The following is a 25973-nucleotide window of genomic DNA, read 5'->3' on the forward strand; positions in this document are numbered from 1 at the left end:
ATATCAACTAAGGCCTTTTCAAAAGGAAGAAACCCAGAAGCCTCTTTCTGACATTAGATTTTTCTTATTTAGTCATCTAACAACACCCCCTAACCTAAACCCCATTTGGTGAGCTTTATGATGTCTTGGCAATTTATCTCCTCCTAAAAAGAACTGCTGACAACTTCCATTTATGTAGACTTTCAGTTCATGACTCAAATGCTACGTCTTTGATTTACTGTAGGAAAAATCTCCTCTCTATTTAATTTGCACTTCATGTTTCTTCTCTCTGTTTCATTCTTAACTAATGTGCCCATAAATCCATTTATTGACTTTTTTTTTTTTAAAGAACTGCATTTCTTCTTAGTTTTTCTCCTTCCCTAGCGTAAAGCCAGTTTTGATGTTATGGCTGCTCTGCTATTTAAAGGCATCCTTGTAATCTTTTGGACAGGTACAGGGGGAGGGCGAGAAATCCTGCAATTCTTACACACCTTCTTCCTACTCCAAATCTACTCGAAAACTGGCTCCACTTTCTTCAGGCTCCTCCTTCTCTGGCTAATGATATCTTCCTGTGATGACTGGTAAGGATAGGTTGACACTGATTTGCTCATCAAATCCTGGAATCCTGAAAAAAGTAAGATTAAGACTGATATCAAGGACACATTATCATATACAAAGAGAGCAAAACATGACCTTCATTATACTAATATGTGGTGTAACTGACAATATAATTCAGTTAGGGGTGTGCAAGAATCTATCTCCATAAGGAGCAGCGTGTGGGACACTCTTCTCATGGAGGGCAGCCACAACGTCCCCGCCAGTGAATGGCACTGAAAACCTGAGGCAGGACGGAGCCTGGGGCTGTCAAGGGAGTCGGAGTGGTGGCTCGGCTTTGTGGTGAGTCTTTGCGTTTTCCCTTCAAAATCTCCTTTGAGAAGAAAACTGATAATAAATGTTAAGAAAATTATTTTTTGGTTCATTCATTTTCTTCCGTTTCTGAGCTATATTTAGGAATTGAGATTTATTTTTTACCTTTTTTTCTTTTAAACATTGGAAGGCAGTGTGGTATTTACAGTCTCACTGAGTTCTAAGTGTGAGCTTGACTCCACCTCTTACTAACAACTACTAATATCACTTTTCTCATTTGTAAAAGGGGATTATAATACATAACTGGGTTATTGTGTGGTTTAAAAGAGATAATACATGTATAATTGCTTTGGGAAAAGGCTGGGTATATAGTAAGAACTTATAAGCTGCAAAACACTATAATTATGATAATATATTGCTATAGTGATAGTAATGACAAAAACTCATTATTTAATACAAAATTTAATATAGACTATTAAATATACACTCTTCTCTTTGAAATCTTAATCCTCCTCTCTTACTATGAGTACCTTTCACTTTTATTCTAATTTTTTTTATGTTTATAAGACACCACGACCCAAAGGTAGAAAATGAAAATTTCATGTAAATTGTGTACGTGTGTGCATGTTTGATATAGCCAGTGATTCTTAATTCCTCTCAAGATTTAAAGACTATGGGGCCAGCCCGGTGGCGCACTGCTACAGTGCGCTGCTTGGGAGCATGGCGGCGCTCCCGCCGAGGGTTCGGGTCCCACATACAGACCGGTTCCCGCTCACTGGCTGAGCGAGGTGCGAACGCAACACCGAGGGTTGCGATCCCGTTGCCGGACACCAAAAAGGAAAAAAAATAAAAAATAAAAAATAATTATCAAATCCAATCCACATTCTCACCTCTTTTACTAAAATGCACACATTTTCTTCAGATTTATAAGAAACATAAATATTCAAATAATCAGGCAAAGAAAATAAAATTTTCAAAAGATGCATTGATAAATACATCATTTGTAAAAACAAAATATGTAAATGAAGGTAACTTTGAGACTGCATTTTATGGCCATTAAAGTAGCAATTATTTTAACAAAATGACTAATTCTAGGATGGTTTTGGTGAACCAGGTATACGAGTAGGCATTATAAATACATATAACCCTTCCATGCAATGAAATATATTTAGATGTAACAACCAAAAAAAAAAAAAAAAAAAAAAAAAAAAAAAAGATTTAAAGACTATCAATTTTTCCTCCAATTAAAAAAAGTCTACCTTTTTCTCTCTATACCTACTATAGGGCTAAAGCTAACCTCTCTGAGGTTTGTAACTTCACTACAGCTTTTAGAGAGCAAAAATCATGATAGTGAATGTTTATGGAACATTTACTGGTGGCAGGCAATATTCTAAGCACTTTACATGTATTATCTCATTTAGTTCTCGTTATAACCCTCTGAGGAGTTGCTGATATCACCCCCATTTCGCAGATGAAGGGACTGAGGCATAGTGAGATTTAGTCATTTGCTCAGGGCCTTGGAGTCAGTAAATGGCAGACCTGGAACCAGCCATCTCATGCCAGAATCGGTGCCAACCACTGTACAGCCTGTGTCAGCACAGAACCTGCCAGAAACCTGTGTTTCCAAGAGTCTGATTTGTGAACAATCAGTTCCAAATTGCTGGAAGGAATTCCGACCTCCAGGCCTCCACCTAGACCTACTGCATCACAGTTTCTGGGGCTTGGGACTGGGAATGTGCGATTTGAGTGAGCTTCCTCTCCTGACCCTCCATTCCCCACCCCAAGGATCATGATGCACAGCAATGTTGAAGTACCAGTAGCATATGCATTTTGATCTCATTGAATAAGAAAACCTTCTGATTTACTTACTATAATTTTTAATTCTTTATGCTTCCAAATATTAAAATAGCAGCATTCACTTCTCGGACACCACTTCCTTTTCTAACAATCATTGTCTCTACTATGCTGTTGGTATAGATAATTTTCTGGTTTCTACTACTAGATATTTGCTCCTGTGTCCTTTTAAAAATTTAGGCCATATTTATTTAATGTTTAGTGTGCAAAGCATTGTGTGAGTTCTAGGAGGGGAGTAGGCACGTGCTCATAAACTGTGGTCCCTGCCCTAGGCTGGCTCAGGGTCTAGGAGGGACCAGGTACAAATGCAAATAGTATGTGGATGTGAATGAAGGGGTAGAAGTAAGAAAGGGGCTCAGGGAGAACATGTGTGGTCCCGGGTGTCCACATTGGAAGCACTTGGCACTACAAGTGAACCCTAGGGCCCTGCAGGTTTGTGGGAAATTGAGGATGCTGGATAGAAGGAATCATTCTTATATCCTATCTTAGAAGGTAGAGACCAGGACTTAAAGAGTTCTCATCAGAAGGGTCTAGCATGGTGCCATGGTGCCTTACATACATATATAAATTGACACATTTCTCCCTCCCCCCGAAACTTCCTCTGAAGCCTCCATGAAAATTTCCTCCCTTTCCAAGTGAAGCCATTGACCTCATGTTTCTGAGACCTGTAAATTCCTACATTTTCTCTCTCTCTCATTGAGTTGGTCCTGTCCTCACATAGAACTGAGTGCTTATGAGAGGAAGAAGTATTTCTTATACTGCACACAGGAATGGGTACATTTAATCTCAGATTAAACACAAGAGTATAGCTCATTTGTTAAGAGCACTACCCGGATTTAAATCCGGTTCTACATTCACTAACATTGTGCCCCGGGGGAAATTACTCAATACTCTCGAACATCTGGATTATCTTCCTTTTCATTTATAGAATGGAATAAAAATAGACTTTATATAAAATGGTGATGGCAAGGCAGGTATAAAAGGTCTTACTCATATCACTTTAAAAACTGTGCAGGTAAGGCACTTTAGGCGTACGCTTCGTTTCACCATTTGGAAACAAGGAATTTGAACTTCGTGATCCCCAAGCTTCCTTTACAGCGGAGCTTTGCTTCTCCTTGACACGCTTTAGTTGCGTCCTGTATCGAGGCAGAGATCATGGCCCGCAACTGAGTCAGCACATTGGTTGGTGCCGCGGAGGAGGAGGGAGAAAGAAAATCAAGCCTGTCCCCACTTGCTCTAATCTCCGCCCGGCGAGCCGGCTGGTTCTCTGGGAGGTGCACTGAGCTCCCCAGGGCCTCGGGCTCCGAACCCCTCAGCCTGGCTCACCTGGGCATGGGGTGGGGCGCCGTGTCTAGGCCCCTCTCAGGTGCAACACCAGATTCCTTTGGGTAACTGAGGTCCTACACTTCATCAAGGGAAACTCTGGCATTTTTACCTCATAGGAAACGTAACTTTTTAACCATAAAAAGTGATAGATGATGACTGTAGGAAATTTGGAAGATACAGCAAACCATAGAAAGAAAATAAAAATCATCTTTAATCTCACCAACCAGAAATTACTATTGTTAAAATTATTTTGTGTGTTTTCTTCAAGTCTTCTAAATATATAACTTGCTAATATAAAACTAAGCAACCCTTAAGCAAAAAGCTCCTAGAACGTACTCTCCAGAGGTTATGAAAATATAGTTTTGATTAAATAAAATTGGAATTACAATATATATACTTTGTAACTTACTTTTATGAAACTTAATCTTGTGAACATTACTCTGAAAACATATATTTAATTATTTATTGACATTCATTTCTAGTATTTCCGTTATAAATAATATCACAATGGACATTTTTATATCTAATCATTAACATTATCTGTAATTATTTCCTTAAGAACAATTTATAAAAGCTGTATTATTGAGTCAAAGGAGATGAATATAAAAAAGGTGACTTATTGTATACCAAGTGTTTTCCCCTAAAAGTTGACCAATTTACATTCCTACCAGCTGTATTGAAATTCTTATTTCTACTGGATATTTTGGAAAAGTTTTATTTTGATCCTTGTATTTGTTCTTTTTGTCCTATGAAAATTACATATGAAAAGAAAATTATAAAATCTTTTATATACACAAGTATTTGAACAACTGAATGTGAGGTGACTGATTTTTAATTCATTGGGTAATAAAATAGCTTTATTACCCAATGAATTAAAATCCAGTCATTAACGAACTAAATATTTAAAAATTTTATTTCATTTTTATGTCACATCCAAATGCATTCCATACTATAATTTTCAAGAGTAATTAAGCTCTTTTTGGTCAGGTAAAGGCAGGATTTTACTCCCTGACCTTTACATCTAAAAGGAACTTGTAAGGACAACCTGTGCAGCCCCACCCCCACCTGCTTCCTTTTTAGTATGGAGGACGCTGCAGCCCAGAGATGTTGAGTTTCTTGCTAATGGTTAATTAATACCTAATAAGTGGCGAAGTGTAGCTCAGAATTGACTCCAAGGTGAATTCCTTTTCCCACATTGTCACTTCACTCTTCTCTACATTTATCAGCCAAAACTAAGTGTTTTGATATTTAATTTTTCTTCTCAGATATATCTTTACACACAGTTTTAAGCATTTTAAAGGCAAATAGTGCCACTTTTGTTATCTGGTTGTCTGTGGCTTAACTCTGGGGTTCTGCTTTAACTCTTTATTTTTTTTTCACTGTTGTCTTTTTTTCCATTTAGTTTGCTTCTTAGTAGAAAGTTTCATGTAAGTTATTTTCTATAACAGGATATCATTAGCATAAAATTTCTTCTAGATGAACACTAGAAATTGATAAGACAAAAAAGCATAAAACTGTTGAATTCTCAAAATGGAGCAGTTAGGGGAAAAGGCTATAAATCTGAGATTTTGTAAACGTATTTTTTCTGTGCCAATCAGAAACTCCAAGGTAAAGTCACTTTATCTTTCCTGACTCAGTTTCTTCACATGTGAAAAGGAGATAAGAGTCCTCGTGACTAGGTGGGAGCTTTCACTGTGGACTTTCTGTGAACTGTTGGAAAGGTGCGAGGATAACACTCCTCGATTGTAGGGAGAGGTGTTGTATGAATCAGTGGGAATCATACTTATCAGTGGGGAAGAAAACACTTGATGATTTGTAGGTAACTGGGGAGAATAGTCAGGAATTTGCGGCTCAAACTTCTCTTTGTAGAAAAGTAGAGAGAAGGAGTTGGGGAGGGAGGAAAGGAGGGAGGGGGATAGAGAGAGAGAGAAAAGATATTCTAAGCATGCTATAACAAAGAGCCTCTGAATTGTTCCTGGGAGTGGCTGGGTGTGTTCTGCTGTCCCTCAGCCAGTATGCTGAGTAACTGAGTTATAATGTTTGCAATGTTTCTACCTACAGGTAAGAAAAAGCATCAACAAGACAGTTTCCTAGGTTATTAAATATTTGAGCCAATGGTTACTTTTGTTGAACTACAGGAAATTATTGTTTGATAAAACTGTATAATGAATGAATGGATAATTTATTCTTTAAGCTATATTTCTCTTCTCAAAAAAAAAAAAAAATCCAAAAAACACAAACTACTCCTTTTAATATACGGTTAATAAAATAGTGAGAGAACATTATGGATTATTTTTGGAATTACAGAGCAAATGCTTTTTCCTACAAACAGGTGTACCATTTCCCACTAAATATATATATATATTTTTTGTCTTTTTTTTGTGACCGGCCACACCGCGCTCAGCCAGTGAGCGCATGGGGCCATCCCCATATAGGATCCGAACCCGGCTGTACTCTCCCGAGTGCGCCACGGGGTCGGCCCCCCACTAAATATTTTTTAAAGAAACATCTATTTTACAAATGTAAAGTGTTTGGGATGAATCAGACGTAGTGGTCTTGAGTATCTATAATGAACTGAAAGAAACATAGCTGGTATTTAAGGAAATGTCAGACTGATTTCAAATTTATCGGGTGAATTTATCCTTATTTGAATCAGCAACATTCCGTGCAATCTGCCTTATCCTCAGGCAGGGTTATTTGCCATTTGTTAATTTTATACCCACTATGTGCCGGATACCCACCATGTGCCAGATACTGTTCTAAGTTCATGGGATACATCAGTGAATAAGACAGAAAAAAAAAAAAAAAAAAAAAAAAAAAAAAAAAAGAATGAAATCCCTGCTGGAGAAGGCAGTCAACAATAAACATAAGTGAGTTGTATAGTATATTATACACAAAACTGTAAAATTTGGTTTTATATCTACTTCCTAGAAGTTCAAATTTCATCAAGAGGAAGGAAGATCAAAAGAACTTTAGAGTTGGCTTTTCATGAGGTGAGAGATTGAAGATTATACATGACAACAATAACACATAGTTATTTTGATATGTGGTTCTCTGAGATATTAGTATGAGCAAAACCTTTTTCTATGTCTCATGCCTGTAAGTTCACATGCTAACAACTGACAACATTGACCTTTTCAAGTATTTCCTTGAGGATGTGTACTTTTTACCCTATAACGCTTATTGTAGATCTTGTACTCATGAGAGTATGAGATTCTCTATCTGTAAAATGAGATATTTCTAGAGAGATTTAGCAGTTTAGGATATCTCAAGCAATGAGAGGTAGAACAAGTTTGCAAATTTATTCCTCTGCCCTCAAACCCACATTTTCCCAACTACAGCTGGATAAAGTAATTTTTAAGAGGCATCCTGCCCACATCCCCCTCCTATGACTTTGCCTCCGCTTGCTCCATTGCTGCTGGAAATTCTCCTTTAGAGTTTAACTCATTTAGTTTATGACTTTGATCCTGGTTAATAATAAAATGCCCGTGATGAGGGAGAAGGGGATGCTATCAGTCAATCTTAATTTAGCATAGTGAGTTGCTCTCATTCATTTAGTTGGCAAGCATTTATTGACTGCATACTGTATATAAAGTCCATACCAAGTGCTGGTGTTACAAAAATGAATGAGTCTTGGCCCGTCTCTTTAAAATTCTCATAGTCACATGGAGGAGACTGTAAAATAAATAGATTATTATAAAACGATGTGGTTTATGAGCAATAAGCAATATTGAATGAGCACAGCAGAGAAGCCACTGGCTCATTTTCAGGTTCTTTCCTGAGAACAGATTTGGTAGGAAGAGAGAAGGGCCAGCTGAATGGAAGAGCTGCAGGAGACAGCAAAACCGGAGGATCTTCAGAGCAGGCTCCACAAAGAGATTTCAGAGCAAGGCTGCATACCCTAATCACAGTGTTTTATTGGACACTCCCTCTGCCACCATCAAACAATTTCGCCTACCAATTTGGTATTAAATATTATAATATATATAAATATAAATATATATCCATGTTTTTCTTTTGTGATTGCCTTTCTGTTTAATAGATGGCTACGTCTTTTGACATCTAACAGAATGAGCTATTGCAGTTTACACAGAGGACGGAGAGTACTCTTTGTGCCACTAACATGTTTGAGAAGCTTGTAGGATTAATATCATCACATATTCCTTTTATTTCATATATTAGTTCACCTGGTCTGGTCCTGCGTGGGCTGCTGGGGTTGCCTTTCTGTATGTATGTATGTATTTAGCTCAAGGCCGGATCCGGACAGCTCCTTCCTGCCTGAGCATGTTGGAGGCCTTTAGAAGCTGTGCAGACAACAGCAACTTCAGCCTGAATCATTGCTTTCGATCAGGGACAAGCTGCCAAGTGGCATGAGTAAGAGCAGAGAGTGCAGCGGGGCGGGACAGCCCGAGTGCAGGTGGGGCGTGGCCCCGGTGGGCGTGGCGGCGCCGGGCAGGTGAGCGAGCTGCTCCTCCCGCCCCAGCCGGGGCTGTTTCCACATCCAGGGCGTCTGCGCCTCGCTTGCCTTTTCCTGTGCCGCGTGTTTTCCAGCGTAACTGTAACTCCAGGTAAGCAAAATTGGGCAGCAAGGCTGATGATTCCCCTTTTTAGGGCAATTCATAAAATAATTATTTGAGCTTACTCGAAATGGTGGACAAGGTGGGCATAATGGGTTATTTTCCAAGGCTAGCCTGTCGCATCTCATCCCCCCAATCCGCAGCAAGTCCAGCTCCCATTCCTTGGGCGCCAGGAATGCCATCTAGGGAATAAGATCACTTAACCATACAAGGTAAGAATATGAAGAAGGTACAGGGCTGGGAGGTTCTGGTGGTGGTGAGGCACAGCGGGGTGATTTACAGAGGAGAAAATATTTCTGAGGACATTTTCAGCTCTATCTTGGAACTCAGAATGAATTTTGCGATGCTAGTTTCAGAGCGGGTGTGGTACTCAAAACCTAGAGAAAGTTCAGCAGTATTTGTGTGTCTGGCTCACCTTCCTGGTTGGTATTGTGGGGTTGAGATTCAGACTTACGAACTGCTCCTCTTTTTGACATTTTAAAGCATCAGACCAGTGTTGGTCTACTTGGAACCGCATTCTTCTAGACAGAAAGTATTCTCCCTTTCTATTTATTGATTTTAGCATACTTTAAACAAGTTACACACTTCAAATGTATATTCTTGGACAACTTTTAAATTAGTCTGGCTCCTAGTTTCCTCATCATAGGCTCTCTTTTTCTTTTATGGCGTCATTTAAGCATATCATACTAAAAGCCAATTTAACATGCCAGGCTGTTCCATAGACTCCTAATGAGACTCTCAGAGCTGGGGGCTCTTAGACACATCCCAGCTCAGCCTGCTCGTTCTGTAGATGAGGAGCAGAGGCTCACAGAGGTGAAGTGGTGTCCAGAGTCACACAGCATGCAAGTGGCATTGCTGAAATAGAATCTGGGCCTTTGGACTTGCAGCTGGGGATGTTTCCATGACACCATGGGTTCTCTTGAGTCCTTTTCACCCTCTACATCTCCCAAGAGGTTTTCAAAATTAGGTGGGTTCAAACATCGGTCCCCGCCAGTATGAGCAAGTGTTTGGTGGGTTCCTTGATGGGTAGAGAGATGGACGCCTGTCTGAAGAAAGATTTCTCTGCAGAAAATGAGTCAGCAGGCTTATATCTTTGCTTCTTAAAGCCTTGAATTGTTGCCACTTCAATCCCTCTTCGTTGCAGATTGACTTGGGGGCTCTGCAGTCTCAGTGATTTGGGCCATTCTGGTGTGGCTGAGTCTGGCTCTAGTTTACTATTTGGAAACAGTGGAGTGGGTCAGTGGTCAAACTCAAAAAGACAGGAGCATACAATGTTTCAGAATATTTCAGCAAAGCAGAGGCTCCTCCACCATCTGAAGTTAAAGCAATTAACCTTAGTACTGACAGCTGCATTGTACTTTTCTGCCAGTATAGCACATTTTATATGCATTTACCCACTCATTTAATCCTCATAATACTTTTTCACACTGCAGAAGCTACAAAATCTACTTCCTTAATCCGGCACTGAGTTTTCTCCTCATAGACTTAGAGAGTGGACAGCAGAGGTGGTGTTTGCAGGCATTCCATTGTAGATACTATAACAGCAAGGTTTCTCGAGGCACTGCCACAGTACCAGTGACACCAAATGCTTAAGAGATTTTTTTTCACTACATCTCTCCATCTGTAAAATGAGGCAGGCTAGGCAAAATGATACCCACAATACTCAAACACAGTGAAAATCTAGTTTTTAAGGGATGAAAAAACTGTGCCCATAGCCGTGAGTGTGCACATGTACCTGTGCATAGAAGATTATGGTAGATGGCCTATAAGTAGGATGAACATATATTGTTCAAATCAGAGCATGTTTGAGAGTAAAAGGGGCACTGTTACTAATGTCAGGGCCACAGACATAAACTAGGACTGTCCCAGGCAAAGTGGGACATTAATTACCCTATCCATAGGGACTTTATCCACCCAAATGGTCTAAAGACAAAACATTTGAAGACTATTGGCTTAGATGCATTAAACACTTAGAAAATCTTTGTACAGGGGCCAGTGACAAGCTATAAATCTAGAGAAGTGAGCAACCCATTTCTCCCAATCCTAACTAGCCTAGAACATGTGTCTCCATTCATTTGGGGCTACTTGCAGTTTCTGAATTGTGTCAGTTCTCTCTGGCCCATATTTTTGCATGACTAACTCCTACTCATCCTTTAGGACTCACCTTTTGTGTGACTTACTTTTATGTCACTGTTTCTGAGGAGGTGTCACTGAGATTTCTGGTATGGATCAGCTGTTGCTGCTAAGGGCTGTAATGGTAACTTGTGCACCCCATCAAAACACTCACCACACTCACACCACTAGCCCATAGCTCCTTGGAGGCAGGGGTAATACCATGTTCACCTTCTATTTCTTAATGCCTGGCTCAGTGACTTGGTACACAGTAGGTACTCAGTTAATACTGGTTAAATGAAAACAATAAAATATTAAGAGTTTGCAACATAAGTGGCAGCAAGAGAACAAAAGCTCCTTCAAGTAAGAAAATCACAGGGAAAAAGTTTTGTGTTGATTAAAAATAACTACACAGGATATTTTGGTTTCCTTAAAGGGATAACTTGGGACATGTAGGATTTTTGGAACTCGAGAGACTTCTGAAAAAATAAGTAGCAAAGATACAATTACCAAGAAAGAGGTGGGAAGGTGGGGCGGGGATGCACTAGGCTGGGAGCTAGAAGAAATGAATTCCAGGTCTGGTTTTGCCATTCTCGCTCCCTGCGTGGGTGGCATGGGAGAATCGCTTCGTCTTTGCCGGTCTCACTTTCCTCATCTCTGAGATGAAGAGGTGGGGCCAGACTAGATCCACTCCAAGATCTTGTCCTACTTTAAAGGTTTACGATTTTAGGACACATTGCAAAAAAAACAAGCTACTTTGAAATAAATTCTTAAAACTGCATTTTATTACTACTAAAACTTCCACCTCACTTTTCTATGGTTGAAATAAAAGTGTCTTTCAAACTTTTAAATAATAAAGATGTAGTGTTTTCTACATTGGAGCTGTAAAAGGAATTCTCTTTGTTAAAATTGTTACAGGGTTTTGTGAAAACGAAAGGAGGTATCTGTAACAAGGTGATAATAAAATGGAAAAAAATTGTAGCAATTTCAGCATTTTGAATCATTAGGCATGTAAATTTACTATGTAGAAATTGCTAATCTCTACTCTTGTACCTATAATTTTTATAGAATTTGTTTATGCAAAAGGGCCTGTGTAGAAACTTGATGCTTTTTCCTGGGTGTGTATTGCTAATATTGTTGAGATTTGTTTAAATGCTTTGTCTTGCAACAGACAATTGGCAACTGGTTGTGGTCAAAGTCATCCCTTGAGCTACCTCAGACCAGATCAGCTTTACAGTGATTTTAGGTCACTTGGGACTAATCACAGAGCAACTGATCAGATTTACCATGCAAAATATGATTGATTACTTAGTTGGTGATTTTTGCCACTACAACAATTTCCATGTACAGACCTTTTCTGATACCTTTGGCCAGTGTCAAGCAATGCTGCTGTAGCTGAGCCCTCCGATATTAAGAGCTACATGACCTTCTCCAACCCAAAAGAAAGTTTTCTAAGAAAGAAGCCAGTCAGCATGTGGACAGGAAGGCAACCCTTTTTGGACTCATGCACTGAGGACTGCCATGCAAAGGAAGGGACTCATTGGAAGGCAGAGTCTGTCGCCGGTGGGAAAACCTCTGAGATGTTAGATGTGCACTGATTTACAGTCTCTCACAGGGACCTGGATCTAAGCCTTGAATTGCAACACAGCATTCATTGTATTGTGTAATTAACTGTACTAAAAGCCATAATGATCTTGTATTCACAGAGTCATTTAGGCTAAATGTATCTCAAAATGTTCTAATGAATGAATGAATGAATAATGCTTTAGTTGAACAAAATGGTAAAATGAATATTTCCTTACTCTTTGATGTATTTCTAGGATCTTTTTCTAGGCATTTGCAGTCAGACTCCCTCAGCAGATTAATCCAAGGTCTTAAACACAGTTTTCGTACACAAAGGAAACAATTAAAAGTACAGTTTGTTACTGACAATGCAAAATTATTCTAATTTCTTCTCTTGGAGGGTCATAAATACATGTTGGGGAGAACTACTTGTGTTTGTTAAGGCACAGTTTGTGTATTTTCATATTATTATCAGTGTGATTAGGTCTCAAGTTGTAGAAACATTGAGAAGTTTGCAGGGATCTGGGTTTAGGCTTCTCTGTTTGGTGAAGAAATAGCTCATTATTCCAGATACATGTTGAGTTCTAGTTGTGAATGAACTCAGCATTATCAATGTTAAATTTGCCTCTGGAGGAAGCCAGACTTCTTGTTCTGGAAGTCTGTTACACAGATCCCCCAAAACTTTTGTGAAGAGTTTCTTTAATTTCCTCAGTGGTGGGCATACTGGCTGAAACACTCTATAGGCTTCCGTTTTTGTACCATCTGCTGGTCCAGTACATATGTGATGCTGGTCAGCGTCCACTGGGGTGTGATGTCATCCCTTGGCCTCTGACTCTGTCCTAAAAGGAGAAGGAATAAGGTTGTGGGCTTTAAAGTAAAGTAAGAAGCCACCCCAAATTCAGGTTAGTTTGCAATAGATTTGTAATGGGAACGCTGGCCTGAGTGCACTTGCTGTACTTATCAGGGACATAAAGAAGGAGGAAGGCAGTGGAGATGACCAGTGAGCAGGAAATGGGGTCAACAAACTTTTTTTTTTGCCAATGAACTTGCTTTTTCAGACTCTGAGATATATTACGATCTCTTTGAGTCCACACAAGCCATATGTTCCATAAAAGGGAGAATTCTGAAGAAATACTGTATTAGAAGACCAGGGGCCCACTCAATAATCTTATTTTCATGTCTTTACATTTTGAATTTCAGTCTAGGTGTAAGGTGGAAATTGTGATCCTATTCATGCATTTGACTTTTAACATGCCCTTGGGTCCTGGCTAAAGGAAAAGTTCTATATTGAGTAGTGAAACTTTCTGTCTGACACCAAGGCCCATGTCCTGCCCGATGACCTTCAATGTCATGTTCACTCTTTGTATCTGTGTGCATGTGCCTGACTGCTTTGGGGGAATGCTTTGAGCCTTGATCAATGCACTAGTCACCCAGGGATAGTAATATCAGTCAATGTCTTTTAGAAACATGCTGTCTTGGTGTCAGGCAGACCCCTGGGAGTCCATGCAACTCTGCTCAGCTTCCAAAAAGGGCTGTCCCCTGACTGTTTGATTTTACCCAAGTGCCTTTGGACTCGATCAGTAACTACTTGGTGTCAGGCAGACCCCTGGGAGTCCATGCAACTCTGCTCAGCTTCCAAAAAGGGCTGTGCCCTGACTGTTTGATTTTACCCAAGTGCCTTTGGACTCGATCAGTAACTCCTAGATTAGGTAGGTAGGTGGACCTCAAACTTTTAAAATCTGAGGACACCTTTACACTCATAAAAATTGCTGAGGACCCCAAAATGTTGTTCTTTTTAATGCGGATTTTATCAGTCTTTACTAAACTAGAAATATTAGAAATTAAAACTGGAAAAATTTTGAGATTTTTACTAACTTATTTGAAAATAATGATAATGCAACCATTATATGTTAATACAAATAACATTTTTATGAAAAATAACTTTTCTATTGTTAAAAATTGTAAAAAAGTAACACTTTTTAATTTCTGCAAATTTCTTAGTAGAAGACATGTCATATAGTCTCAGGAAAAGTTCACTGCATATTTGTGAGAGATTGAGAATGAAAAAAGGCAAATAACGAACGTTTAAGTATTATTATGCAAATAGTTTTGACTTCATGGACCTCCTAAAAAGTTCTTAGGGACTCTCAGGGATCAAGGAATAATGCTTGAGAATTGCTGCATTAGAATTAAAAAGCTCTGAGACATGACGGGATGCCCACTTACTGCTAGACCCACTTTACCACGCTCCATATTTTCTAGCTGAAGCTGTTCTCTTTTCTTTATTACTTCCCGTATTACTTGTTATGCCACTTATATGGCACGGGGCAGCCCTACATTCTAGTTATTTGTCTACATATCTGCCCAAAGAGATTGCCAGCTCAGCGAAGGAGGATCTCAGTTGATCCTTATAGTGTCTTACACGTAGTAGGTATGTATGGGCAACAAAAACCGTAATAGCTGCTGTTATTAAATGCTGCTGTGTGCTCAGTGTCCTACTAAGGCATTACTTACTGTTTTAGTTTTCTAGGCCTGCTGTAACAAAGCACCACAAACTGGGTGGCTTTAATCAACAGAAATTTATTCTCCCACAGGTTTGGAGGATAGAAATTTGAATTCAAGGAGTCATGTTCTTTCTGAAGGCTTTAGGGGAGAATCTGATCCATGTCTTCCTCTTAGTTTCTGGTGTTGCCAGCAATTCTTGCCATTCCTTGGCTTGTAGCAGCATCACTCCAGTCTCTGCCCCCATTGTCACATGGTGGTCTCCCTGTGTGTCTATATCATCTTCCTTCTGCAAGTGTCTGTTTCTGTGTCTTTTCCCTTGTTTTTATAATTACAGCAGTCATATAGGATTAGGGCCCATCTAACTCTGGTATGACGTCATGTTAACTACTTCTACAAAGACCTTATTTCCAAGTAAGATTACTTTGAGAGATACTGGCTATAGGACTTTAACATATCTTTCTGGGGGACACAATTCAAGTCATAAAACATACTAAATATTAAATTGAGCCACACACAACTGCTGCAGTTTGACTATTTTTGATTTACAAAAATTTCAGAGTTTTGTATGGTTTAACAAAAATCCTAATTGAAACAATAAGTGATAAATAAAAACAACTGATTTTGATTAGTGCTGCCAACTTTCTGACCACTTGCTGAAGAAGAGGTGTGACCACTGGGCTCCTGACAATGGCCATTGCGACTGAATAGGCCCAAGTTTGGAGATTCTGGGCAGAGCTGTACACACAGAGGACCTCATACGCCCTAGGACATCTGTCCATAGGTTTCTTCACAGCTTCCTTTTTGAATTTACTGAATGTTCTTTTCTTTCTTCTACTCAAGATCATTACTTTGTTGAAATAGAATTCTTGCTGTGTTGACAGAATGCAGTTGAGAATACTTTAAAGATACTTTAGAAATTAACCTTTCCCTGTTCTTGGTTCCAGGCCCACAATGGATGCCCTACAACTGGCAAATTCGGCTTTTGCTGTTGACCTGTTCAAGCAGCTGTGTGAAAAGGAGCCAGTGGGTAATGTCCTCTTCTCTCCAATCTGCCTCTCCACCTCTCTGTCGCTTGCTCAAGTAGGTGCCAAGGGTGACACAGCCAATGAAATTGGACAGGTAAGTCCCATACCTTGTTTCTACTTTAACTGGGAGTATAGTCACCAGAACCTATAAGCAGTACCTAGAAGAAAAAATGGACACTTGTGGTCAGAATTGCTCAGGATTGAGAGTCGTGCCATTTCAAGGACTCTCTTAATCTATTTTTAAATGTGAAAGCTCATTTATGTGTCCTGCAGCTCATGGTTAGAACAGACACCAGGTTGTGATGGTGAACTTAGGGATCTGCTAAGTAGTTTTAGGTTTCCATTAACCAGTGACTTCAGCAAGTTAACTGACATTTTTCACCTGTTGTACCATAAGGATCAATCAAGACAGTGTTCATTTAGTGTTCCACTGCAAATACCCTGACCAGAAAGAGTGTAAATCTGCACCCTCTGTCCTGTGCTTGGACAGAGAACAAAACAGTCTACCTTAGCACAAAATTTATTTGCAGCATCATGCTTTATTTTAAGATGCAAGCTCAATTACATTCTATTCTATAATATATCCATGCTTGTTTAAATACAGAAATAACATTTAAAATTATCTACCTTCAAGTAACTTGGATAAATAAGATGAATTGTGTTTATATACATTTTAGAATACTCCCTGGGGGCTTGTGTATCCCATTTGAGAAGCATGGACTAAGATGATTTATAATACTTCTGTACACACATACACACACACATACACACATTTTAGAGTTTCTTTTTGGCTACGGTTGATTATCTATCTTTGTGAAGTTCTTAATCTTCAAATCAGATGATTTTCCTGATTGTTGCATTTCAAGTCCTCACGTTCTTTTAGACAGTAGATGAATGTGTCTTCCTACTTCCATTCCATTATTATTCTTATATTGATCATTCTAGGTTCAACAGAATCTTGCTTTCCATGAACTCATAACATTTAAAAAGGGAACACCTTCTTGTACCTATAAATCCCCAGAATGTACAACCCACAAAATGCTTTGTAGGTAATTGAGTGTGACTTGAAGAAGAAATTTCAGTCCTGGGAAGAGGAGCTGTCTCTTCTCATATGTTTTCATCTTTGACCTCTCTCAACCCACAATCTCTACCCCATCTCCCATTTCTCATTTCTCATATCCCGTTAGGGAGAGTCCAGAAAAGACCCTGGAAGTAGGTCTGTTCCTCAATAATAATTAATAAAGAAAGATCTTCTCAGTACATGTAATTGGTCCTCCTAGCAGTAGTTATCTGGGCTTTTTAATTTTCTGTCTCCTTTACCCATAATTAGGCATAAGAGTTATTCCCTGCCTTAGACCAGCCAATTTGAGCCTGCAATGCTAAAGTTACATGACTCACTGGCTCAATGTGCTGATTTGGTCGCATTTCCTCAGTTGTGGCATCAGAGCATGGCCATTATGAGTTATGGAGTGAGGGGAGAATCATTTTATATTGACATCACATTTTGTGGTGCCACAAAGCAGAGAAGATGCTGAACTATTTATTGGTCACAACCATAGAAAAGTTAGGAACAAAATAAAAAGATTTAAGCCCTTCAAATGATAGCATCCTGGGTGTAAATGACTTGGGATATTATAAGAATAATAATGAATGGTTTGGATCCATATGATGTTTTGGGTGTTTTACATATAATACATGTAATCCTCATAACAATTCAGAAAAGCAGGTATTCACAGAGGAGAAAGTGGGGCTCTGAATAGTTGGACAAGATAAAATTTCTAGCAGGTGAAGGCTGGGATTCAAAGGCAGGGTGTCTGACTCTAGCCCACTCAGGGCAGCCCACCATTTATTGTAGCTCCCTGTCATAAATGACACATCAATTCATTTGGCACTTGTTCAAGCATCTAAAGGGACTAGATAGACCTGGGTAGAGGTACCTCTACCTGATACCTGCATAATGATTGCCTCTCTTGGTATTAATCTTTCTCTTCTGGCTTCTAAATTGGATAGAAATTATAAACCAGTTTCATCTTTTTCCAAGTTTGGAAATGCTTCTGTGTGAGCATTACACGCAACACATTGAAGAAAATGTAAATTTTTCCTATAGTCAATCAGGAAGATTATCTTTATGGCAGTGTTTCTCAACTGGGGACAATCTTGTCCTACCCTTACCACCCTGGGTACATTTGGCAATGTCTGGAGACATTTTTGGTTGTCACAAATAGCAGGAGAAGTGCTACTGGCATCTGGTAGGTCAGGGATACTTCTACACATACTGCAATACCCAGGACAGCTCCCCACAACAGAGAATTACCCAGCCTGAAATGTCAGTGGTGCTGAGGTTGAGAAGCCTAGCTTGGTGGGAACAACTGAGCAGGGAGATACTGTATGCCTCATCGAACAGGGACATTATCATGTGTCCACTTCAGCAGGAAGAGGCAATGCTTTTTGGATAATGGATTTGCTTTTTCTCTTACAGGTCTTTCATTTTGAAAATGTCAAAGATGTGCCTTTTGGATTTCAAACAGTAACATCAGATGTAAACAAACTTAGCTCCTTTTACTCTTTGAAACTTATCAAGCGGCTCTACATAGACAAATCTCTGAATCCTTCTATGGTAAGTTGTTTTAAGCAATTAGCAGGATCTAACTTTTTCCAGGAATGGCATTTTCACATTGTTAGACCTACAATTATTTTTCAGTGTAATTCATTCCTAGGATGTTTATTTAAGATTGGGGGCTTCTTAAAGTGAATGAGTCCTGGTGGAGAGTTTGAATACAGCAGGAATCAATTGCAGTCACATCTTTTAGCTCAAAGTTTAGAGAAGTGTGTGGGCTTCTCCTTTCCCTCATAAATCCTACCCTTCCTTTCTGCTTCCTCTGAGAGAATGGAGAATGGAGTAATTAACTTTCTAGTAACTATTTTTCCATAGACAAGGAGTACAAGACAGCTCGTGATTTAAACTTCTTTCTCCTTAAACAGCAGGACATATGGCCTGGGACAGTGTTTTAATCTCTCCACCTCATTTGTTCATGCACACAGTGTTCTCCTGATGTTCCTCAAAATCAATAAGAAAAAAGAATAACTATGAATTAACAGTATTCACCAGTCATAAATTGGTTTTGTTGTTGTACTAGGCTAGTCAGGTAGGTATCTATATAAGGCAGCTATACTTATTTTATTTCAGCTTTTTTTTTTTGAAGGAATCATAGAAAGAACACTGTGGTACCCTTACATTTGACCCCAGAGTATATAATAGTATTTTTAAAATCTGTATTTAAAACACATAACCAACATTCTAGACTACATGGGGGTTCCCTCTCAACTTTAGTAATACAGGGTTGGTTCAGTCCCTGTTTGGTCAGGATTTCAAGCTTTTCAAATCTGAGAGGTATACTAGCAGCTAAATAGTTTACCACGATTTTACAACTTTCTGCAGTAGGTAGTTGTTTTCGTGGTTGAGATCTTTTGAGGACATTGGTTACTAAATATTCTGTAGTGAGTTTATTTTTGTTGCTTGAAGACACATATACACAATGATTTTTGTTCCAACAATCATCTGGGGGAATTAAACAAAAAAAATTGAGATATGAGTTGAAGTCTGGGCATGAAAAACTTTTAAAAGCTCCCTAAATGATCCTTAAGGAGATGCTTGATACATTTTTATTGCTGGTAGTGTGGACAATGAAGGCCCTTCATCTTGGTGAGGCTGAGGCATCTGATATTCTTAGATGGCACAGGCTGTCTCAGTCAACCACAACAGTCAATCTCAAGGTTGGCTTGCAGTTAACTGAAGCTAAGTTAATTGGCTAAGACTACAAGTGCTCTGAAGAAATTCAAGGAGCACGGTACTTAGGAGTGAAGTGGCATGACATTTAATCAGGTTAGATTTAGGTTGGTTGAACTTCCATTCAACATTTAGAATTATTTCCATCAAACGAGGAGTTGCAAGGTGTATAAATCCATTTCTGTTGCTTATAATAAAATACCCGGAACTACATAATTCATAAAGAAACAATATTTACTGCTTACAGTTTCAGAGGCTGGGAAGTCCAAAGCCCAGGGAACACAACTGGTGAGAGTCTTGTTGTTGGGTAGTGACTCTTCACAGCAAAGCAGGGTGTCACATGGTGGATGGCAGAAGCACAGAGGGAGCTAACTTCCTCACTGGCTTTCTTTTTAAAGCCGTCAAGACCGTGCCCATGACCATTATCAAACCATTAACTTATTGATCCATTTACTAGGTCATGGTCCTCATGAGCTAATCACCTCTTCAAGGCCCCACCTTTCAATTACCATAATAGGATTTTCCACCCTCTTAACACTGTCACAGTGAAGGCCAAGTTTCTAATACCTGGAACTTTGAGGAACACAATTTAAGCTTCAGTGAGTTTGGGGGGACATCCAATCCACAGCATTCCATCCCTGGCCCCTCAAATGTTCTGTAGCACAGGATTATTTTTATTTTTTGGACTGCTTTCCACTGCTCCTGTTGGTTGGATAGCATCTGCAAATTTACTAGGTAACAGTACAAACAAGTGTGGTCTGAGGAGGGCCACCTGCATAAGAACTTCCTGGGAAGGGCAAATTCTTGGCCTCAAATCTCTTGAATCAAGATCAATGGAGATGGAATTTAGGATTTTGCATTTTTAACGAGCATTAGAGTTAGAACCACTGCTATGTTCTCTACAGCACTGTGTTTCAAACTTTAATGTGCCTAGGAAACACCTGGAAATCTTGTTAAAATGCACATTCTGATTCAGTAGGTCTGGGTTGGGGCCTCATACTCTACATTTCTGACAACGTCCCAGGTGATGCTGTGGCTCCTGATCCTTGGACCATACTTTGAGTAGCAAGAGTGTATAGAATATTGATTTAAGTAAGTATTGAGTTTTCTGCCCATAGTTCACTTTTCTGTACATTTTCTCTGTTCTAAGATACATGTATAAGGATACTTCAAACCGTTCATGGAAAAATAGAATTAAAACATAATATGAATCTTTCCATGAACTTTTTGAGGTACCCTTGTATATATGCACATCTATGTAAATTGGAACACATATTATAATTAATTGGGTATATATATATATATATATATATATATATATATATATATATATATATATATATATATATATATATATATATATATATATATATATATATATATATATATATATATATATATATATATATATATATATATAGATATATATATAAAACATAGTGTTTCTTTTGTTTCCCTCAAAGCTAATACTAAATTGATGGATGCACTTAATAACTGATATTGTCTTATAATTGGAGAAGTGAAACATCTAATACAAAGAAAGTTCACAGTGATCTACATGAGCTTTCAATTCATATAGTGTTACTGATTTTGAGAGTATATCCATGGTAATAAATATTTAAGAATCCTTTCGTTAGAACAGTTTAACGATGCAATAGCTTGACTACGTACTAAGTATTTTGTGATTTTATGAACTGGGTGTTTTTCAGGAGTTCATTAGCTCTACGAAAAGACCCTATGCAAAAGAATTTGAAACCGTTGACTTCAAAGATAAATTTGAAGAAACGAAAGGTCAAATCAACAACTCAATTAAGGAGCTCACAGATGGCAAGTACCCTTTACTTGTTCTGCTATAAATCGCCGAGAAAACAGACCTCCCTTCTCATGAATCCCTGCTGCATGCATAAAGAAATTGAACATCTGGAGGATTCCTTGGATGTTTTTAATACACAAGCTAAATTCTTGCCCGTCAAGCCATGTCAACAACTTGGATTTCTGGGTATTTCTAGCATTATCTCATCACTTGGCAGAATTGTGGTGCTTCAATTTCAGTTTTCCTGCCTCGCTCTCTGACGAGCTGCCACACGCCCCGTACAGCCTCTAACAAAGTATGACCGGGCAAATCACGAGGCCAGTGTTTCAATCTGGAAAAGGAGGGGTGGACTATAATGTGAAGATCCCGTAGGCCACTTCCAGCTCAAAAAGTCTACAAATTTATGAAAGAAAAAAGGACAAAAGGTCTTAGGCAAATACACATACAAAACAAACAAAACAAAACAAAACCGTAGTGGAAGTGTGTCCTCAGTCCACAGCTCCCCCTGCGGGTCTGCCTCTGACATCCCGGGGGTTCCTTGGCTGTACCAACCCGGTCCTGCCTCCTGCTCAGTGCTCACCCAAGCCTCTCCCTTCCCAGACTCCTCCTTCCTCTGGTAAAATTCTCTGAGTCGGCTTCCTTGCTAGAAAGGAACTGGAGCTAAAGTGATTTTGACTTTGACAGTAACTTTGTCCCCCTTCCCAGGAGATATATTTGTATATGTATAGAGAGTCTCCTTGGGAGACAGCACCTAACCACGAAAGAAGGATGCTGTAGTTAGTCACTGACTTACAGACGGATACACTTCTGCGGCAAGGGAGACACACTTGCTGTGAGACTGAGCAATGCCCAAAGCAGCCATCTCTCTGCACTGACTCCAAGTGATGTGGTTCCCCTAGGGCTGTAACTGCAGAGTGTGGACGTGGAAAGAGCAGACAGTTTGGAGTCGTTCAGGACTTAGGTTCAAATCCAGAAACTGCAACTTACCAAGTGTTTGGAGATGGAGCCTCAATTTACTGAACTGTAAAATGGGGCATGTGCTACCTGATTTAGTTTTTACGTGGTGGTTGTGAAGATCAAATTAGATCATATATACCAACAAATGGTAGCCAGAGATATATATGCATACACACATGTGTGTTTATATTTGCTACTGAAGTTTCTTTGGCTTCATATGTAAAGAAAAAACTTTGGTATAAGTAACACCAGTTTAAGCAATTAAAAAATTTATAAGTAAAAAGCTGTTTAAGTTGTTGTGCAATAGTTTTGCTTTCAGAATTGCTAAATAATTGTATTTTCTCTCAAAGAGCCTTTTGTTTTAAAATCTTAATACATTTAAGGTTTTGACTAGAGAAGGTAGTTTAGTTAAAAGACTTCTGAATTTGGAAGCCGAAGCTCAGCTTTTAAGTTGAAGCTCTGCCTCTTATGGCTCCTGTGTACATCTTTGTTCTTCAAGTTTTTTCAATAACACTATTGTGTAATCAGCACATCATATAGCTTTGGCAGGACTGGTTACATAATTTGTGGGGCCCAGTGCAAAAACGAAAATGCAGGGCCCTTTATTAAAAAATGTGTTAAGAATTTTAAGACGGCGATAGCAGAACATTAAGGCAAGTGTAGGGCCCCTTACATATCTGTGAAGTGGGCCCTGGGCACTGGTGTGAAAATCAGAGATTAGGTGAATAAAAACACACCATAAAAATGTCAAGTGCCATTCAAATGTGAGGAGTTCTTTTTAAGAAATTATCACTGTTGAACTGTCCGGCTATTGGGGATTTGAGCTCTATAATAATTACAGTTGTGATCGAGCTTTTGGTGATTACAGTTGACCTTGAGGCAAACAGCCTGCCTGCAAGGAGTACAACTGGGCGGGGGTGGGGTGGGGGGGTGGAGAGCTGTAGGATTGAGGGGAATGCCTGTGTTGGCATCAGACATGCTTTACAGCTGAGTGAACTAGGACAGCCCCTTGGCCACTCTGAGCCTCAGTTTGCTCAACTGTAAATGGAGATAATGATCTTTGCCTTACAAGATAATTGTAAAAAAAGTGAGGTAATACATGTGAACATGCTGAGCCCAGGGCCGGTAAAGCAAATCATCATGTATTTTTGTTCAGGAGCACAGGTTTGGAGTCAGAAGGACCTGGCTTTGAATCCTAGGTCTCTTTGGTGAGTCTGGTTGTGGAAGTGGAAGAAGAGAAAAGAATCTTTTTGAAATTAGATGGTCTGGGCAACCAGGCCATCTAGCAAGTGGTAAATACCCAGTGGATGAACATTCATGTGAATATCAGACTTTAGTCTGGAAGAATAACTGTGCAATTTGTGATTTCCTAAAATCATTTGCAGGCCGCTTTGAGAATATTTTAGGTGACAACAGTGTAAATGACCAGACCAAAATCCTTGTGGTTAATGCTGCCTACTTTGTTGGAAAGTGGATGAAGAAATTTCCTGAATCAGAAACAAAAGAATGCCCTTTCAGAGTCAACAAGGTATGTGGGGCAGCATGTAGTAGTAGAAGAATCCCAACTATAGATCTGAAAAATTATAGCAACAGAGAGGGGACAGGAATTCATTCCAAAGAGGAAAATGAGGGAAAGGGAGGTAAAGTGCCTTTCCTAAGATGAACAGGTGGTAGGTAAGTAGTAAAAAAAGAACCATAATCCAGAGACCCTCCCTCACTCTTTACCATAATGTTCTCAGGGTCTGAGCAGAGTGAGACTTTATGAAAGTTATAACTCAGAGGGTAAAGCTAAATCATTAACTGCAAAATAGTTAAAAATATTTGGGACCTTTAGCAAGAATGGAAAAGAAAAGAAAACAAACAAATCAAGCCCTTTTATCAGAGGCCTTTGGAATATCATGAAACTCTTATCATTTAGGAATCTTCTACTTGATTTATTAACTTCTCTGTGATCTCATCTTCTCGCCTATTGATAATGAAAGAAATGGTTGTAGTATTTTGATTTATAATTGATAAGATGCATTGAAGCACTTGTTGGCTATGAATAAAAAAGTAGCGCTTATGTATCTGCATCACTGGGAGTTATTATGGGAAAGAATCAGACACCTGGTTTGTAAGGCAGTCTCATTCATACTATTTAGGTGAATATATCAAAATAATTAATATAAGGATAAAGTACCTCTTCTGTAAATGAAACCAAAGAATGGAGACTGGAAAACTGGCCCATTTCATGAGAGAACCTAAGAAAACCCACAAATCTATCTGATGATGTGATGTGGTCTCATTTGGTAGGATCTGACTTTGTGTGAAGAACTCAGATTTAAAGCAGTACTTCGGTTAGCACAATGTGTGAAGGTAGCTTATTCATCTTGTCACTCTTACGCATTAATGCTGGTTTTCTAGTTTCTCCCAGCACATAGAGGACCTAGTATCAACCATTTTTTAGTTTTGCCAGTTATAGTGGCACATTCTCAGTGCTAGAACCCAGGAGGAAAAGCCCTTCAAAATACAGTCTATATCTGAGTTAGCTGGACTGGCTTCCATTACTCTTTCTTTGTTACCATAGAGTTTTTATTCATTACCTTCTCTCCCCTGAGTATGCCTTTCCCAGGAAAATCTAATTATTTTTTTACTTATCTAGATCCCCCACTAGTGCATGGGCTTTTTAAGAGCAGGGACCATGCCTTATTCATCTCAATGTCTACAATTCCTGGCCCAGTCCTGGACACATTAGTAGGTGCTCAGCAGATTTGTTTAATGAATAACCAATCCTCAAGGGTCAGTTTAATTAAACAGTCAGTATCAAACAAAATCTGATTGGCCTTTGGCACCACCATGGGCCCCTATGCAAGGTCCATTGGACATTTTCACTAGAGTAGGACAATAACCACTGTTATTGCTCTTTACCTACTAAAAATACCCATGGGTGCTGGGAGGAGGGGGGGCGAGGAGGTCCTCCTTCTTCCTTTTCCTGGCTTACCTTCCCAACTGCAGTGGTCTTCTTAAGGGTGACTGCTGGGGACAGGCCTGACCCTGCACACAAGAGGTGTGTCTGGGGTACTAGGGACACATTAGACTCTTTGGACTCTGCGTTTTTCACATCCAGTTTCTTGAGTTTGAAGTATGGCTTTTTGACTTCCTTAGTGCTGTCTTTTATTTGGAGCTGAAGCGGAATGTGTCTCCACATAGCCTCTATTGTGAGTGGGGAAGAGTGCTGGCCCCAGTGGCCCTGACGGGGTCCCCACCTCTGTTCTTGTTATGAAGTGCCCCCTCTGGCTCATTTGACTGGTGCTTGGCTCTCCACCCTGGGACTGGCTGGCAAAGGGATCCTAAGTATATTAAAGTGAAATCTGAAACATGTTGCTAATGGCGCTTCTCGTAAAGGCCCCAGGGCCAGCCCAGAACATCATGAACACGTTGTAATAGTCAGTGAGTAGAGCATGGACTTTTGTGTTGACCGCACTAAGGTTTGTAGTTTCTACATTTAAGAAAGTGTTAATGGGTGTCTTTAGAGAAGGGAGGAAGAATGTGTTGCTGTTTCTTGTTATCAAATCATAAAGCTAGGTTGCATCAGATCCTGGAATCTCAGACTCTATGAACAGAATTAA

General features: G+C 39.3%; 1 protein-coding gene across 1 annotated transcript in view; it reads left to right on the plus strand.

The window, feature by feature from the left end:
- Positions 1-727: 727 nt before the first annotated feature.
- Positions 728-25973, plus strand: part of SERPINB5 (serpin peptidase inhibitor, clade B (ovalbumin), member 5) — a 29294-nt gene continuing 4048 nt past the window's right edge. Inside the window, exons 1-5 of the mRNA XM_008591269.1 lie at positions 728-876; positions 15728-15902; positions 18288-18425; positions 21305-21422; positions 23751-23893. Coding sequence (XP_008589491.1) covers positions 15735-15902; positions 18288-18425; positions 21305-21422; positions 23751-23893 — 567 coding nt within the window. The 5' untranslated portion in view covers positions 728-876; positions 15728-15734. The remainder of the gene's footprint in view (positions 877-15727; positions 15903-18287; positions 18426-21304; positions 21423-23750; positions 23894-25973) is intronic.

Source organism: Galeopterus variegatus, unplaced genomic scaffold (assembly GCF_000696425.1).
Source record: "Galeopterus variegatus unplaced genomic scaffold, G_variegatus-3.0.2 Scaffold146, whole genome shotgun sequence".
Classification (NCBI taxonomy): Eukaryota; Metazoa; Chordata; class Mammalia; order Dermoptera; family Cynocephalidae; genus Galeopterus; species Galeopterus variegatus.